The 19,038-nt window shown below is 38.0% G+C and overlaps 1 protein-coding gene across 3 annotated transcripts; it reads left to right on the forward strand.

Annotated features, from left to right (window-relative positions):
* The first annotated feature begins 6,386 nt into the window (after positions 1-6,386).
* Positions 6,387-17,892, forward strand: LOC123770263 (ethanolamine kinase 1). 3 transcript variants are annotated; one of them, XM_069339905.1, is made up of 9 exons: positions 6,387-7,399; positions 7,514-7,558; positions 8,605-8,745; positions 9,181-9,315; positions 9,467-9,628; positions 10,856-10,950; positions 11,869-12,095; positions 14,025-14,253; positions 16,007-17,892. In XM_069339905.1, the coding sequence occupies exons 3-9, from the start codon at positions 8,626-8,628 to the stop codon at positions 16,065-16,067; spliced, it is 1,029 nt and encodes a 342-aa protein (XP_069196006.1). In that variant the 5' UTR covers positions 6,387-7,399; positions 7,514-7,558; positions 8,605-8,625; the 3' UTR covers positions 16,068-17,892. The 3 variants fall into 3 exon arrangements, with proteins under 3 accessions (XP_069196006.1, XP_069196007.1, XP_069196005.1); XM_069339906.1 differs by having other exon boundaries at positions 6,387-7,371; XM_069339904.1 differs by having other exon boundaries at positions 7,396-7,465.
* Positions 17,893-19,038: the final 1,146 nt, after the last annotated feature.

Genomic DNA, 19,038 nt, shown 5'->3' on the forward strand with positions numbered 1-19,038 from the left:
TAGTGCGTTAACCAAAGATCCCGGTTTGCAGGGAGCTGTACTGGGACGGTAAACGTAAACTACTATATATACGTAGCCAAGATGAGTGAGGAATACGTGAGGAGGGTTAGGACGTGACAGTTATTCACATAGAACAGGGCACCAACACGTTGTTGTGTGCACCTAAGCGTGTTAATTATATAAAAAAGTCAACATGGCAGGATCATGTTGGGGAATACCATTATACTTGGCTGGTGGCTAGAGGTAACGAATCTTCCAACCCTGAACAGACCCACATGGTTGAAGGCCACACGGCTGACAATATGTACTGCGCACTTTATAACCCCGGCATGTGAAATAAATATTAGGAATGTAACGTCCATTATAAACAACATCGTTAACACACAGAGCAAGAGTTTCAGTCTCATTTGTATGGACATCATCTCACATAAGTGTTGACCAGTGTATGACACGGACAAGGCAGCTAAAACTGCATGTGATGCAATGTATGACTAACCGTCCTGTGAGACGGGGATGTTGGATTAACTTATATCAATTGTTTTTATCTACAGTCTGCAATCTTTCATGCAGAATCAGCACATTATGCTGTGTATACCTAAGCTTGTTAATATAATAAAACTGCAAACAACATGACAAGGTTGATCTCACCAAAACATTTAAAATACTGAACAATTTGGAGGATGTTGATCCAGATCACTTCTTCAAAAGATCAAATGTAACACGAACAAAGAGAAACGGTTTCAAGCTCAACAAGCCACAATGAGTTAAAAGTTGGGAGTCCTTGGGAGATCATTAATACCTGCGAGTTGATATCACGCCAGACATGTTCCCTGAAGCCCACATCTATAGGTTGGACAACATAAGAACTGCCTTTAAAAACTTGTGTAAGGAATAATTTAGGATCTTATATACCACATATGTCAGACCGATCCTGGAGTATGCAGCTCCAGCGTCGAGCCCGTATCTAGTCCAGCACAAGACTAAATTGGAGAAGGTGCAAAGTTATGGCATCAGACTGGTACCCGAGCTGAGAGGTATGAGCTACGAGAAGAGTGCGGGAACTGAACCTAACGTCGCTGGAAGAAGGAAGATTTATGCTAGGAATAGCATCAATCATCAATCTTCCTCATCACAATCGACTTGAGAATGGTCCAGAACGGAACGAAACGTCGTCTGGACCGAAACGTTTTCGGTTCAGGACGGACCGAAACGATAGAAGGAAGCTACTCTATCCCTTTGAGATGTATATTTTTATTGTCTCAATAAACATACTTGAACTTGAAGTGGGCTTTAATGTTTTTTCGGCAGCTTTATTTCCTTTGTTTCCGAGCTGTTTTCTTTACCGTGTATATTTAACTATTCCTATATTTACAGTTGTTTCTCCCTGTGAAGATTATTAAACAATGGTGATTATAAGGGCGCGGAAGTTCAGCCTAGCCAGGGCCGCCAGAAGCCCTTGGGCCCGCCCTGGCAGCACCCAGTCTTTAATTTGGCACCTTTGTGGCACCTTGGTATAAGCCTAACATGTATATATACACTGGCTGCCTGTCCCCCTACACAATGATTTATTATTACCTATTATTTTATCATTTAATTTAAATATTAAATAAAATAATTTATTTAATTATTATAGTAAGTACTTAATAATTTAATAATAAGTAGTAAGTACATAAAAATTATTAAAAAGTACAGTTTAGTCATAGGAGATTCCTAGATTGGAATTCACTACCAAATTTCAATATATCCAAGTATTTTTAGTGTGAAATGCTGTTATTATATGCATAAATTGTTGTTTTAATAATATTACGCTTAACTACTTGGGCTGGACGGTAGAGCGACGGTCTCGTTTCCTACAGGTCCGCGGTCAATCCCCGACCGCCCAAGAGGTTGGGCAAAATTCCTTTCCCCCGTTCCATCTCAAATCCGTATCCTGATTCCTTCCGAGTGCTATATAGTCGTAATGGCTTGGCGCTTTCACTTGATAGTTCCCCCACCCCCCTGAATAATATTACGAGAGCAGTATTTACGGGCTATTCATGCCCGTGCCACCTCTTGGGTGGCTTAATCTTCATCAATCGAGACCAGTACGTCCTAACCAGACGTGATATGATGATATCCTGAACAGTTCATAAATAAAAGTAATTGCGGAACTCCAGTTATCTAATACTTACTTATACTTATCTAATACTTATCATAAATGGTATAAAACCTTATTATAAGCCAAGGGATTTGTAGATCAGTGTTTAAAAGGGAATTCTGAAGTAACAATAACACAGCTGATGCCATCTGTCGGCAGAAGAGAACACTATCAACTCCTGGTCAAAAGTGGCCATAAGATACAGCTTACGCCATCTGTTGACATCAAATTACACTTATAACAAATTACCCCACAAAATACAACTAACGCCATCTAGTTTTTTTCCAACGCACTATAAATAGCCAAACAGCAACCCATAAGGCGGGTTGTTGTGCTCGGGTAGGAGGTTCCAAGCTCCGCCCACAAGTGGTATGGGGTCTTTGTTGACATTCACACAGCAGCCAATCACAGGAAGGGATCAGCTAAAGGCTCCATCCACTTAATAAATCATCTTTATTCAGCACACCATCCTTGCTTATGACATTCTGCTTCAACTTTAATCTACCTAAAAAGTGAAATGTTAAGTATTTAAAAATATTAATATAGTGATAATTAAATACTTCAGGATGTAACGGGTGTTATAGAAACACTTTGCTGGCTACCTAACTTGGGACGTTATTATTGGGGGTTGCCTTGACACAAATAATGATACGCTGCTCTGCCCTCTTATTCGAGTAAATTATTCAGTTAGATGGAGATTTCTATCAGGTGCAAAACAGAAATTGTTGTTCTTTTGTACAACAACAAGGTTATTGAGCAAAAGGACGTATTTCATATTTTGCATTTTATTCATATAAGCGTTGGCATTCCCGGCAACAGCCAATCACAGGACGGTATTTGTTGGATACTCTGCCTTCAACAAAGTTGATTCCTAATGAACTCTAACAATAAATTCGTTTAATAAACGAGTATTTAGGGTCAAGCTACAGATGAACATTATAGGATAACAGTGTTTTAGCTTGCAGCTTCGTTAGACAGAATCCCTGGTCTTAATTTTAAAAATAAAGAACTAGAAAGCGTATTTTATTGCTAACTTTTCGAGAAATAAATCCCAGTCTCATATTTGCGAACATTTATGCATTGATTTTTTGGCTTAAGTTCTTATCATAATCCCTTTTGCAATCTCAACACCATCTGGCTCGTATATTGTAACTATCTTCGTTACTTAGCCTCAAAACCTTACATTTGTCTTACATATCCTCAACAGTAGATAAACAAAAGTAATTGCAGAATTCTAGTTACCTAATACCAGCACGGTATAAAACCTTGTTATAAGCTACCAGACGTATAGATCAGTGTTTAAAGTAATAATAATACATTATTATTGAAGTAATAATATTATTAAAATAATAATAATACAGCTGATGCCATCTGTCGGCAGAAGAGAACACTATCAACTGGCTGGTCAACAGTGGCCATAAGATACAGCTTACGCCATCTGTTGACACCAAATTACACTTATAACAAATTACCCCACAAAATACAACTAACGCCATCTAGTTTTTTTCCAACGCACTATAAATAGCCAAACAGCAACCCATAAGGCGGGTTGTTGTGCTCGGGTAGGAGGTTCCAAGCTCCCCCCACAGTGGGTATGGGGTGCATAATCAATGGCATATCATTGGTAGAAACTCTTTGTTGACATTCACACAACAGCCAATCACAGGAAGGGATCAGCTATAGGTGCCATCCACTTAGTAAATCATCTTAGTTCAGCCCACTAGTCCTGCTTATGGAATTCTGCTTTAACTTTAATTTACCCAAAACAGTGAAGTGTTAATTATTTAAAGTGTTAATAAAGTGATAATTAAATACTGCAGGCTATAACAGATGTTATATAAAAATGGATTGGCTACCTAACTTGTGATGTTATTATTGGGGGTTGCCTTGACACAAATAATGATACACTGCTCTGCCCTCTTATTCGAGTAAATTATTCAGTTAGATGGAGATTTCTGTCAGGTGCAAAACAGAAATTGTTGTTCTTTTTCATAACAACCTTGTTGTTGTGCACAAGGACCTATTTCTTAGTTAAAATTTTATTCATAAAAGAGTGTTGGTATTCCCAGCAACAGCCAATCACAGGAAGGTATTTCTGGAAGCTCGGCCTCCTTATGGACTCAGCACATCGCTCTAGCTCATGGCTCTCTCTTTCATCTCTTGTATATACAAACTATGACTTTTTTCGATTACTGTTATTATTAATAATATGAGATATAAAAGTTTTTACACAAAATGGCTAAATTCTGCCATTAAATGGACTTTGTCTGGTATACATAGTTTATTACCATTCATCCAGTATTAATTTCAAATGTAATGTATACTGTCTAGTTTTTTTCCTCTCGCCATTACTTGGTGCAATATTTGAAAGTTGTCTATTTATTTATCGATCTATCTATTATCTTCTATTTATATTTACAAGTTTCTGTGCTTGGAAGAAAACTCTGCATTGAATTGGAATTAATTTATTAAATAATATTATTTATTATTAATTAATAATTACAATTATTATTAATTACAATTATTTATAGCTTAGTTACTTTCATGTAACTCACAATCGTACATTCTTAACTTTAATTGCCCAAATTAGAACATCTTGCTTTTAAATTAGCCCAAAAAGTAGCGAAATACAAAATTTGGGAGCGCGGGGCTCTCAAAAGTAGCCCAATTCGCTATTTGTAGTCCAATGTGGCAACACTGTATGGTAGATAAAACAGTTTATTTAACACAGGTGGTAGACACTCAAGGGGGACACAGGTGGTAAATGAGTACTCAGATGAACCATAGAAATATTAGGAAGAACTTTTTTAGTGTCAGAGTAGTTAGGAAATGGATTGCATTAGACAATGTGGTGGAGGTTGACTCCATACACAGTTTAATATGCAGATATGATAGAGCCCAAAAGGTTCAGGAATCTGTACACCAATTGATTAACGGTTGAGAGGCGGGACCAAAGAGCCGAAGCTCAACCCCCGCAATCACATCTAGGTAAGTACAATGCAGGGCAGAAAACAGGCGAAGGTTATAAGCCCATGGAACCGCCTACCCGCCGAAACCGTAAATTGATTTATTTACTTATATACTGTATACACAAGAAGGTACATTGGGTTTATGAGAGTATATAGCATTGATGTTTTTACATTCTTGCAAATCCACTAACACGCATATAGCGTTTCCGGCAGGTCCTTAATCTAACATAATTAGGAAAATTGTAGCAAAATTTGAAGAATATTAGCAGGTACATTGTAAAAAAAAAAATTAAGAATATTAATAGGTCCATTGTAGTACAATTTTAGGTCAACAGATACATCGTAGCATAATTTGAGGATTATTAGTTACATTGCAGTAAAATTTGCGTTTAACAACTATGATACAAGTTGAAAGCAGTGATTACAAAGATGAAGTTACATGGCTTAGGCACATATATTGAGTGGGTAGTTTAGTTTAGTTCATTTAGTTTATAAACTAAACTAAATGAACTTATTTAGTTATGCACCACAGATTCAAATACCTTGGAATGGGTAGCACAAGATACAGTGTGAGTTTGAAGCACTGCCAAAATATTGAAATTGAAATTGAAATAAGTTTATTGAGGTAAAATACACACAAAGGGATGAGGTAGCTCAAGCTATTCTCACCCCGTTCAGTACAACGTGTTCATACCTATATAGACACACATCACAAACAATAAACATATTACCAAACATTCTGAGAAATAAACATATACATTTCTTCCTTTATACAAGTAGCATGGTATCAGACGCACACACAAATACTTTTATGACTTAGGTATACTTTATAGACAATTTGCAAGAGACATGCAGATAATTCAACAAACGATTACAGTCTTGGTGCAAAATTCTTATATCTGCCAAAATATTGCTGAATGTCAAAATCTAGCTTGATTTTTGGGAGGGGACCTTTGACAAGCTCCTGGCTTCCTGTCCTCGTCGAGACCAGCAGAGAGAAATAATGACCCTCATCTAAATTGAGGTAAAAAAGAAAAAATTCCAGAATCCAGACGAGTATTTTTATGGTGTAAATGGACATAAAAACTTGAGGCTACAACATGTGTTGCCCCGCACCAATTACCTCTTTATTACTAGCTAAACCTTAGGCTTAGTGAGTTCTTTAACTGATCTTTATTTATTATACTTGGAATTTGTGTTAGGACTGGTGGCAGAGGGTTAGTTTAGTGCTGTGGTGGGGAGGGAGGCGGTGATGGACGCCGGGATGGGTGTTGGTGGCAACCGCGGCTGCGTCCTCACCATGAGGTCGTCATTGGTCAGGCGGACCAGTGTGGGGCTGCTGCTGGCTGCTGTAGGGTGACGGTCTGTGTCTGGCTGCTGTAGGGTGACGACCAGTGTCTGACTGCTGCAGGCTGTTGTGGGGTGACGACCAGTGTCTGGCTGCTGCAGGCTGCTGTGGGGTGACGACCAGTGTCTGGCTGCTGCAGGCTGTTGTGGGGTGACGACCAGTGTCTGACTGCTGCAGGCTGCTGTGGGGTGAAGACCAGTGTCTGGCTGCTGCAGGCTGCTGTGGGGTGACGACCAGTGTCTGACTGCTGCAGGCTGTTGTGGGGTGAAGACCAGTGTCTGGCTGCTGTGGGGTGACGACCAGTGTCTGACTGCTGCAGGCTGCTGTGGGGTGAAGACCAGTGTCTGGCTGCTGCAGGCTGCTGTGAGGTGAAGACCAGTGTCTGGCTGCTGCAGGCTGCTGTGGGGTGAAGACCAGTGTCTGGCTGCTGCAGGCTGCTGTGGGGTGAAGACCAGTGTCTGGCTGCTGCAGGCTGCTGTGGGGTGAAGACCAGTGTCTGGCTGCTGCAGGCTGCTGTGGGGTGAAGACCAGTGTCTGGCTGCTGCAGGCTGCTGTGGGGTGAAGACCAGTGTCTGGCTGCTGCAGGCTGCTGTGGGGTGAAGACCAGTGTCTGGCTGCTGCAGGCTGCTGTGGGGTGAAGACCAGTGTCTGGCTGCTGCAGGCTGCTGTGGGGTGAAGACCAGTGTCTGGCTGCTGCAGGCTGCTGTGGGGTGAAGACCAGTGTCTGGCTGCTGCAGGCTGCTGTGGGGTGAAGACCAGTGTCTGGCTGCTGCAGGCTGCTGTGGGGTGAAGACCAGTGTCTGGCTGCTGCAGGCTGCTGTGGGGTGAAGACCAGTGTCTGGCTGCTGCAGGCTGCTGTGGGGTGAAGACCAGTGTCTGGCTGCTGCAGGCTGCTGTGGGGTGAAGACCAGTGTCTGGCTGCTGTGGGGTGAAGACCAGTGTCTGGCTGCTGTGGGGTGAAGACCAGTGTCTGGCTGCTGCAGGCTGCTGTGGGGTGAAGACCAGTGTCTGGCTGCTGCAGGCTGCTGTGGGGTGAAGACCAGTGTCTGGCTGCTGCAGGCTGCTGTAGGGTGAGGCGTACTGCTGGAGTCGCTCTGCTGTAGGGTGAGTTGTGCTTTCGGTCGAGACCAGTGATTGTAAGGGTGAAGACAGGCAGTGGTAGGGCCGAGACAGGCTGTGGTAGGGTCAAGACAGGCTGTAGTAGGGTGAGCAAGCACTAGACTACTGGTATAGGGTGACACATCACAAACACACAACCCCTCTGTGTTTAAATTCCTAAACGAGCTGAACATACACTCGTTCCAAACATTCTCTTGTGTTATATCCAAAACTATGTTCCTAAATGCTAATCGTGATTCTAAAACTCTTTCTTAATAGATGTAATAGAACCCATGACCACCACACCAGAAATGAATAACTCTTTGATATCCCTAGAGTCAGACTAAACCTGTGCAAACACTCCATGCATATAAAAGGACCTAGTCTATGGAACTCGTTCCCTAATGAATTACAAATTTGTCCAACCTATGCTTTATTCAAAAGTAAAACCAAAAAGCACTTAATTACAGCCTCATAGTTTCCCTACCTACCATATGCTTCAAACACTCACTCTATCTTTTGCTACCAACTCGCCTAATTGCAGTAGAGTAATTAATACATACATCACTAGTATAACCAATGCAATCAATTTTTATTGTAATTATTATGTTGAAATAAAATTCTACTTCAATGTACCTTTTAATTACTGTACTCTTTTTATGTTAGATTAAGGACCTGCTCGAAATGCTATGCATGTTAGTGGCTTTGCAAGAATACCAGTTACATTCTCAGAACCCAGTGTACCTTCTTGTGTATAAATAAAAAATAAATAAAATAAATGAAAATAAATTTTGTACGAAAGGTTTTGTACTCCATAAATTTTTTGAAATGTAGCATAACCTGGCATAGCCCAGTCCAAATCTAGCATGGTGCAATCCAGCAAAACCTAGCATAGCCTTTATTATTATTATTAATTTATTAGCTATTCTTTGTTATTTGTAATATTAATTATGAATTTTTATAATAATATACTGTAATTATGAGAATTCTCATTGATATGTTAACTTGATTTCTTTGTTTATAATAATAATAATAATTTTGTTTTTTTGCAGTTTAATGAGGGATTTCATAAAATGACACTGAAATTAGAGCTGACTGTTGATGGCTCAAGTCCTGGAGGGCTACAGAATGGGGCAAAGGAGATTGCACGGCATATTCGACCAGAGTGGAATCAAGATAAGCTTAAATTCAAGGTAATATTTATTGTCACTATTATTCTTGTCACTATTGTAGGATGGCTGTGTTTTATTCCTGTGACAAGGCTTACTGTGGCTTGATCAATAAGTATTCAACTTTTAATATATATGTTCAGTATTATACATAGTGTGTTGCTGAATTCAAATTGGCAACTACAAAGGTATTTTTAGCATTTTTGCGCTGTTTTCAGAGCATAAACATGGTGCAATTTATTTTAAGGTTACCTAGGTTGGATATTGCTGAATTTTTTTGGCTATGAAAGACTCTTTAAGTACCATTTATTTTTTTTGTCTGATTTGAAAACTTTTAATTTTAAGGTTACAATGGCAGTGTGGTCCTTTTCTAATAAGAAAGCCATCACTTAGCACACATAATTGTATTATATTATAAACCACATTTGATTAACCTATGTTGATTGCTTTGGTTTACAGGTGTACACAGATGGTATTACAAATCAGCTGATTGGTGTATGGCATGATGACAAAAACACCCAGCTATTAGTGCGAGTCTATGGTTCCATGACTGAGATGTTCATTGACAGAGACACTGAAAAGAGCACGTTTGAGGTACACAAAATATCACATCATTGTCCAAATCATGTTCACATAAAAAATTGATATAGTTTTTTGCAAATGTGTTGTAATCGGATAATATATTACTGTATTACATTTTAAAATTTGTAATTAATAGGACTAATGTAACTGGTAAATTGTTCAGGTTTTAAACAAAGCTGGATGTGGGCCACAACTCTATGCAACCTTTGAGAATGGGCTGAGTTATGGGTTTACTGAAGGCATTCCAGTTACTCCTGAACTCGTGGTTCGGGAGCCTATTTGGAAGTCTGTCTCACAAGAGATGGCTACGTACCATAAAGTTAAGGTAAAGTACATTTAAAAACCGTAAGAGTACATTATTTATTTGTATAGTAAAAAAGAAAAAAGTTTAATAGAACTGGAATCTATGTACGTACTGTAAAGTATCTGTTAAAGTGTGAGCATAGCAGGTTCACGATCCATTGAACCTGCATATGGTTCCCAGGCAGGACAAAATCTTTGGGCACGTTTTATTACATATGATGCCTTTGTACACCTAGCAGTAACTAAGTACCCGAGAGTTGGGCAACTGTTGTGGGTTGTATTCCCCCACAACAGTTGAAAGTGCCCCATTTGTTGCAAAATGTTTGTTATTACTCTCAATCTTCGACAGTTGTTACTTAATTCATTTCTGTTCTGGCCTGGAATCGAACCCAGGATCCCCAATTCTGAGTCGAGAATAATACCAACTGTGAGAAGCATGCTGGTACCTGGTGGCAGTTGGTGAAATCGACCAAGTAATACAGCCAGTAGTCAGTACGGGCCCCTGTTTTGCAATCACTTGTGAGGACGAGCAAGGCCTTACAAGGGCATTGATGTTTTTGTGAAAAGATCTCTGATGGTCATTCCCAGGTACAATTTGATCCTGCAGGGATGTTTGAAAATTTGATGTGGCACTGTGCTGTATGTTGCTCTGCCTGGCTGCACAATCCATGTTCAGTGACACAGTGGCATCCAAATTATATGCACTAGAAAGATGCTTTCACTAAAGCTCAACATCTTATTTTTTTACTGGCTGATGACTCCATACCTCATGAGAGGGTAAATGTAGTAATTACTTATTATTATTTTTATTATTAAAACAATTCTGGTAGATTTTATTGCTATGTGGTGTAATCCTGCTTCATGCAGAACAAAAATTATCAACCAAATCTTCTCTTGCATTTGTAGGTCTCTTTTTCTTCCATGAAGAAAATGTTGGATTAATTTCCTATTTCTACATGCCTTTTGCACTTAAATTCATTGATACCAGTAAACAAAAATTTTGACAACCTTCTTCATTGGAAGATCATATTATGGAGGGAGACTGACACAAGGATTATAAAGCAGATTTTGTTGTGAAATATACTGAAAAACAAAATTGGGAGAGTTTTGATGAGCTATGATTTTAATTAAGAGAGTGCACAAAGTTTGAACAAGTGAAAGCTATTTTAGATAATGACTCATACTAACTACATAAGGAATTTTTAGTGACCATTACTCAAGTACTGTACATATATTTACTTGCATGCAGAAGGGAGATCTTGAACATCCCATACTGTTTCGTAAACTGCGTTCCTTTCTGAACATCACACCAAGCAGATTCAACGATATCAACAAACAGAAGAGGTCAGTATTCTTCTGTTCCTCAGCATTTTCTCCGTGTGTTGTTTGCCTTTTTTTTTATTTTTTAGCTTCTTCACTTATTTATCTTATTGAATCAGTTACATTAGATATAACATACTAAACAATAATCAGAAGGTGCTAAGCAAAATAGGGCTATATATGTAGAAACATAGGCTGAATAGATAAAGATATATCAGTAACTTGTACAATGTCTACTTTTTTTTTTATTCATAGTCCACTGTCAAGGCAGTTTGAAATTCCTTGTACAGTATATAGAAATGATATACAACTTGAAAAATGTATGAACTTTGTCTGCTTATCTTTAGATTTTCAATAATTTGTTTTTAGTAGAAACTCTTAAAAGTGACTGCAATAATGTTTATGGCATGGAACCTCAAACACAGACATAGACTCATCCTGGAGATATGCATCAGCACATTTGGCTTAGAATTGTTTCCTGGCCGGGTGGATTAACTAGGTGCCAATCCTTAAATGTATGCCTCTGTTCATCCGGCAATGAATGGGTAGCCGGTTGATAAATGTTTTAGAGAGTTGTATTCCAGGAAAAATAAGATTAATGACCTGCCCTAAATGCTATGAGTGCTAGTGGCTTTACTGGAATGTAAGAACTCTTGTATATATTAATAATAAAAAAATTTGAAAGGCATGTTTCTTTTATGGCTTCATTGCCAAACTTTATCTGTAAGACAGTAGATATTATTAAAGTTTTTGTTTTAGCATTTTCTTGCTCTTTTGCCAAGAAATTAAAATGTTTTGCTTGTTTTCCCTGCATTTTCAGCTCTCATTTAATCAGATACAGTACAGTATATATTTTGTCTACAGTCTGTGTTTTGCATTTCGTCTTGAGCTATGCTGTAGTCAAAGGCATTCATAACAGTTCAATACATCTCTTTGTTTCAGAATAGATGAATGTGGTTATGATAAATCTTTACTAATTAAAGAAACAGATGAACTGGAATCCTGCCTCACTGGTCTTGGGTGCCCAGTGGTCTTTTCTCATAATGACATCCTCCTTGGAAACATTATCTGGAACGAGTCGACTCAGAAAGTGGGTTTTATAGACTATGAGTATGGAGGAGCTAATTATCAAGCATATGATATTGGCAATCACTTTAATGAGTTTGCTGGTATGTATAATGTTTTTTTGTAAAGTACCCATTAATTATATTTTTAAAATAGTTTAGAAGGTAGTCTGAAATATTTGTATTAAATTACCATGTCTCTCTAACTCCATTCATCCTTCCACATGTTTCATAATATGGTAATTCAAGTCCCTGTGTCATGAAGCATTGAACATTGGTCAGGGTGGCAAGGTTAAAACTCGAGCTTAGGGGATCTGGCTATTTTGCCGAATGGTATGGCTCGGATGGTAGAGGTGATGCTGTCATTAACGGGGGATGGTGCTGCAGCACTGGTGCTCAAGGCTGCAAGCAATTATAGGTAGCTATCATCTATCAATTATTATTTATTAAGAAAATAGACAGGTGGATAGACAGATGGACAGATCCATAAGTGCAATCTCAATTTGGCAAACTAAATGGGACCAACTCCTGATTCCTTGCACCCAGAGATTTGTTGTGACTGGAGACTACCATACCACCACCTCCCTGGCCACCTCGAAAACATCAAACCAATAGCTGGCCTTTCCCTTGTTCCCCACCACATCCTCCCTCTCTCCTACGCTTCCACCATTAGGACTCGTTTCCAAACCTACTTTAGCCAACCCCATCATCAATAATCTTAGTTCTCTTTCGAAACTTTTGGTACTGTGATAATAGTGCTATTAGTCTTATTTTTGTTGTGATTAAATTGTTGCCCACCTTAAATTAAAGGCCACCTTAAACTGAAGTATCTCACCTTAGTGAAGTTGGGATACTTTAGCAATTTACAGTTTCAGGGATGTTACTAGTATATAAACTTTTGTGACGAGTAAAAGTCCCAGTAATATGGCTGTAATGAATAAACAATTAATCCAAATATTGGAAATGAAAAAAGGTCAAATGTTTCTGTCTTTGACCATTATCAACTGTTGCTTGATATTGGCCATGATGACATTTAGAGTTTACCTAGACATTTACACAAAATATTTTGGATCTGTAATAATATTTTAATCATTCATTATAACAAAATACCTACATTAGGTGTATTTATATAAATATTAAGTAGTAATTAACAAAGTAAAATATTAGGTATGTAACCAGAGTTCTGAGAGGGCTCTGAAAATGTCATTTCTTCATTTTCTGATGTGTAGTTTAAGTCATCATTCACAGACGGTGTTTTACCTGGTTTGGTGGAGGTGGGCTTATATTTGTCTCTGGTAAGAGACAAATATAAGCCCACCCTATTTGCCTCTTGACTGGCAAAAGTCTTGCAGTAGCTCCCTGTCTCTGCCTTGTTCCCTTCTTCCCCATTGGGTTGTGAAGTTTTGCGCAAAAGGCTCCAGAGGAAGGGAGCAGGCTGGCTTATACCCAGAGGGCCAGATTCACGAAGCAGTTATGCAAGTACTTACGAACGTGTACATCATTCATCAATCTTTGACGGCTTTGGTTACATTTATTAAACAGTTTACAAGCATGAAAACTTCCCGATCAACTGTTGTTGTTGTTATAAACAGTCTCCAGGTGCTTTGGAGCTCATTAACTGTTGAATAATTGTAAACAAAGCTGCCGAAGATTGAGGAAATATGTACAGGTTCATAATTGCTTGAGTAACTGCTTCGTGAATCTGGCCCCAGGTGACTTGGGTTGCCATCTGGTGGTGGTCATGTGCATAAGGTTTGCATTGGAGTAACTATTGTTTGTCTTGTTTACCATTTATTTTGAGCAGTCGCTTGTTTTGTTGTGCCTATGCTATCAGGTGGGGTTTTCTCTATTTTGGGGTTGTCTTCATGCTTCTCTTTGACTCATAATAAGCCAGATTCTGATCCTGGCTTATGGGCTTCTCTACCATATGTGTTTAGCTAAGGTTTAATTGTACTGAAGTTAAGCTCTGAGCTATTGAGAATACACTGGAAAATTGCATTTCACTACACATGAATGATTTTATTTTTCTTGAAGGTGTTGATGAAGTGGACTACAGTCGGTATCCATGTCCAGACTTTCAGCGCCAGTGGTTACGAAGTTATCTGTCACACTACCAGGAAATACCCCAAGAACAAGTACTAGATATTGATGTGGAGGTTTGGTATGTTTGGGTCAACAAGTTTGCTCTGGCCTCACATGTGTTTTGGGGCACATGGGCGATGATACAAGCATACTATTCATCTATAGATTTTGATTTTATTGGGTAAGTACTGATTGTTAAATCCAGATAGGTGGGGTAATGAATTTAAAGATTTAAATGATTCAGGAATGTTATAATTGAATAAATTAAATGTTCATACAGTACTTTGAGAGGATTAAAGGTTACAGTGCTAATTTTCACAAATATTACCCAATGAATATAAAACTGAGGCAGAGAGATGCAATAGGTAACTGACAGGATTTCAACAGAGAGCTGTTGATTACCAGGACATTTTGGGTGCAGTGTTGTGTGCTTCTTCTATTTGGTATAAATACTTCTCTATGGTACATATCTTGATATGATTTGATTTTTTACTTACCCGAATGAATTTCATAGTCTCCGTTGAAGTGCTTGTAGAATGGTTAGAGTTGGCAGTGGTATTATTGATTAGTAGGACATTAAAGATGGGTAAGTGCCAGATTGACTTGGTGAACCTGGGACACAGGGTACCTCGATGCAAGGGTTCTTGGCAACCCTTGCCAAACTATTTCAAGTATTTCTTGTTGCATGCCTCCTCTTTTTTATGTTCAAGAGGTGCACACATTTAAAAGTAGCTCTCAATTTGTGCTAGAGTTTCATTCTTAAGACACCATGAAAATCATACTTAGAGGTGTATTGGAAAAAGTGTGTTCGTATGCGTTGTGTGTGTGTCATTACCCAAGTGTCGTTACAGGATGAGAGCAACACTCGTGGTGTCCGATCTTCCCAGCACTCGTATGACAATTTGAAACTACTGGTGGTTTTGGCATGCACCACCATCTCACTAATTTGTTTCAAATATCTATTTGCAAAAAAGAACTTTCTAATACTTTTTGGGCACCTTTATTTCCTTAGGTTGAATCTGTGACCTCTTGTTCTTGGAAGTTGCAGGTTTCAAGAATTCCTGTAATTTGTGTAGATTCCTGTTGGTATTTTATATAAGCTGATCATATTACCTCTTTTTCTTTCATCTACTAGCTTTGTCATATGTAATCCCTCTAGCCTCTCCTCGTAGCTCTTGTTTTCAGTTCTGAAAGAATTTCATAGCATGCCTTTGCACCATTTCAAATTTACTGATGTGGTTTGAGACATGGGCACCATATTACTGCTACATATTCCAATTTTGGTCATTATAAAAGTCGTGAACAATTTCTGTAATATTTCACCATCCATGTACTTGGATAGGGTTCTGAGAATTCTACTCGCCTAGCCTGGCTCGTGGCCAGGCTTGACTTGAGAGCTTGCTCCAACAAGCTGTTGCTTGGAGTGGCCTGCATACCCACATATCCAATACAGCACGGTTGGTCTGGCACTTCTTGCAGAAAACTTTCCATGTTTTTCTTGGACTTCCAATTTTGTTCCAGCAGTATTTCTTATACTTGCTTGGAGGATATTAAACATATTGAAGCATCAGCTAAAAAATGATAGGATGTATTTGAAAGTGATTCTGATGTTGGAAAGCATGGCATATACTCCTTGCAAATTTCCCTTATGTGTTCTCTGGTGACAGTTTACTATCTAGAACCACCCCTAGATCTCTTTCTATGTAGAGTTCTTTATCTTTAGAGTAGTTCTTTATCAGAATAGGTTGTATGTTCTCCTATTTTATCCTATTCTACATTCCATAACATGGCAGATGAAATTCAATTTTAATAATAAGTCTCTTATCTTCCCTAGTAGCTTAGTGTGTGTGTATGTCAGTAATTTTGACTTTTATTTCAAGCATGCACTCTGTTTAATTTATATGGTTGGAAATGTAATTTCTTTTTGTTTGCAGATATGGTATTACTAGGCTAAATGAATATTTCAAAAGGAAGAATCAGTTTCTGAATCTTTGACCAAATCTGCAGCAGTTCCAGCCAACATTTGGTGTCAGTACCACAGAGATTCCATTTTGCAAGATGCACATGGTGGAAGAAAAACATCAACAGTCGTTAGTATAAAACTAATGATAAAGATAAGTGACAGTGATAAGTCAGAATGTCCAAATTTCTTGGTGCTATTATAGTGTGCATAAAGTCCTGGGTTCAATTTTCCCAGCTGGACAGATACTTTTTGGTGTTTCCTTTCACCTGATTCCATCGTTCACCTAGCAGTAAATAGGTACTAAGGAATTAGGCAGCTGTTGTGGTTTGCATCTTTGGGGATGATTAGTAACTTAGGGTGGGGGGGGGGAACCATGTTCTAACAGCTTTTCTGTCCCAGCAATGAGGAATTAAAACAAAAAATACGCATACATGTCAGATGTTTATTCATTTAAGGGGACGTCGGTTCCAAATATGCAATAAATGAAAACTGGTTCGATTTCAATCAAACCTTTTTGACAAGTTGTAATTGAAAAGTTTCATCTGGTCCAAGTCTCAGCATCATAGCATAAATAGGAAGGGAGAAAAAATATTGAATTGTCAAAAATTTTCCAAAATGGTCAAAAACGATTATCAAATAAGTGTCAACTGAAATCATGTCTATGACTCTCAGCTATCACAATAGCATATATTAAAAACAAATTATAATTAGTTTTATTACAAAAAATTTTAGTTAAAAAAATTTTACTTTTTTTTTTTTTTTTAAATTTCTCTTTCTTGTTTATCGGGCGATTTGCATGAAACTTATACACCTGACTGCACGTAAGCCTATCTGTAAGGGTGCCAATTTCAACCTCAATTCACAGATGGCAACACCTAAGTTCATTTATTGATTTTATAGATAGCAATAAACATGATATATTTGCATAATTTTTCGGGGGAACTTTGACTATTTGTATTAGGAAAACTAAAGACGTTTTGGAAAACCCTTCCTACAGATCCTTTATTATATGCTAATGTGTCAGAAAAGTGTCATAGAATGATTATATCTGAAAGGTGTGGTTGTAAATCTACTTTTGAAAATGTGTAAAATTCGTTGAAAAAAAAAAAAAAAAATCTCCCTTACTGTTTAGGCTACAGTACTGAAACTTGGAACAATTGCAGCGCTTTTCATATACAACTACAGTACTCAAAAAATATTGGTTGACATTGAACAACTTTTAAAAAACTGACTGATGGCTCCGTAAGGACAGGGAGAATATTAATTGCAGTTTAATATTTACTGACAGTAAAACTTTGAAATACTAGTGCTTCCAAATGTGTGAGAACAACCAGTATTGTAGTACCATATATTGTATGGTACTGCATTAATTGTGAAATGTTAGGTCAGGAACCTATGCAGTGGATTTTATGATGTACAGTACTCTAATTTGGTGTACATTTTCTTTTTTCAGCTTGTGTAGCAAGTAACACAGATTTGGGTTACTGTACTTTAAAACATATATACAGTACAGGTTTTGTGGTAAGGAATTTAGCATCTCACTATTAAGTGGGGAGATAATGAGGTCTATGATAGTGTCTCAATCCTGTAGTTCCTAGTTCTATCAGTCTTTCTAGCTTTTAAGCAGGTTGTGAATTTTAAATGTCCATTCTTCACTTTAGTCAATTTGTTGCACCATCTGATAGTGATAAGTTCCTAAGTAAAATATGATGATGTACTATACTGTATATTGTAAATTTATCTATTAAATTATTCTCCAATTTAAAAAATCTGAAACATGTTTAAGGTCTGTGCAATATTTATACTGCAGCATGTAGCAATCATTCACTACTTTCACATAAACATAACAAAATGTTACATATTTTTGTCTTTATTAACCCTTTCTGGCACATCTTAACCTCAGTTAGTCCTCGGGAGCCAAAGGGACCCCCCCCCCCCCCCACAGAAAATTAGAAAGTTTTTTTTATAAACAGAATCGTAGACGGTTGGAACAAGCTAAGTGAGAAGGTGGTGGAGGCCAAAACAATCAGTACAGTAGTTTCAAAGCATTATATAACAGAGTACCGGGAAGACTGGACACCACGAGCATAGCTCTCATCCTGTAACTACACTTGCTGTTCCTCCCTCTTTAGTTGATATAAAGACAAAGTTTTTCTGGGCCCACCATATTATTGTTGCTTCTAAAGACCCAATGAACACTTGCTAAAGAAGCTATTTGTTCTTGTACCATCTCTCAAAAGCAGATTTCTTGTATTTCTACACTTCTACACTATCATAATGGGATCTGTATCCCATGGGAAGAGATGGTTACCTATTACAAATAGCAAATTACAAATATTAAATGTAACTTTGCCTGCATGGCCTCTTCCTACCACAGTAACAGGTGAGAAACATCTCTTTGACTAGGTTATATTTGGCTACATGCAATGAACTCGTAGGCACTTTACGTAACAAAGACCTCCACTTCAATGTCAGAACTGCATTCATGCCAAGTTGCACACACCTTGTGAAATGCTGTGATTTTCAGGATGATCAGAAATCTTGCTTTCGTAATGTCCCTTTGGATCATTTGTCTTCAGATCAAGACAAAAGTAAATACTGTATCATCTTCTACATTGTTTTTAACACAAACATTTGATTGTAGAAATGCAATCCATACTATTGAATGAAACACACAATTAGTTTTTTGTTTTTTTGCCTTTATTAGCCATAAGATAAAAACCACATTGGTAGACATTCACAACTGCACAACTTGTTCACAGACATGAGGCGTTAGTGTTTATTTTATTGGTACTAGCATCAAACTATCATCTTGCCTACACTGTACTGATACATTTGATACCTGATCACAATGATAAAATGGAAAGGGGAATACCTATTAGCAGGAAACAGCAGCAGGTAAAGTATGTCAGTTGACAAATTCCATGACATGGAAATATCCATTAACTATTCATGTCTTTGGTCTCTAAGGGGTAAGAGAAAAATTATAACAATAATGCTATA

The sequence above is a fragment of the Procambarus clarkii genome, chromosome 42 (assembly GCF_040958095.1).
Source record: "Procambarus clarkii isolate CNS0578487 chromosome 42, FALCON_Pclarkii_2.0, whole genome shotgun sequence".
Classification (NCBI taxonomy): Eukaryota; Metazoa; Arthropoda; class Malacostraca; order Decapoda; family Cambaridae; genus Procambarus; species Procambarus clarkii.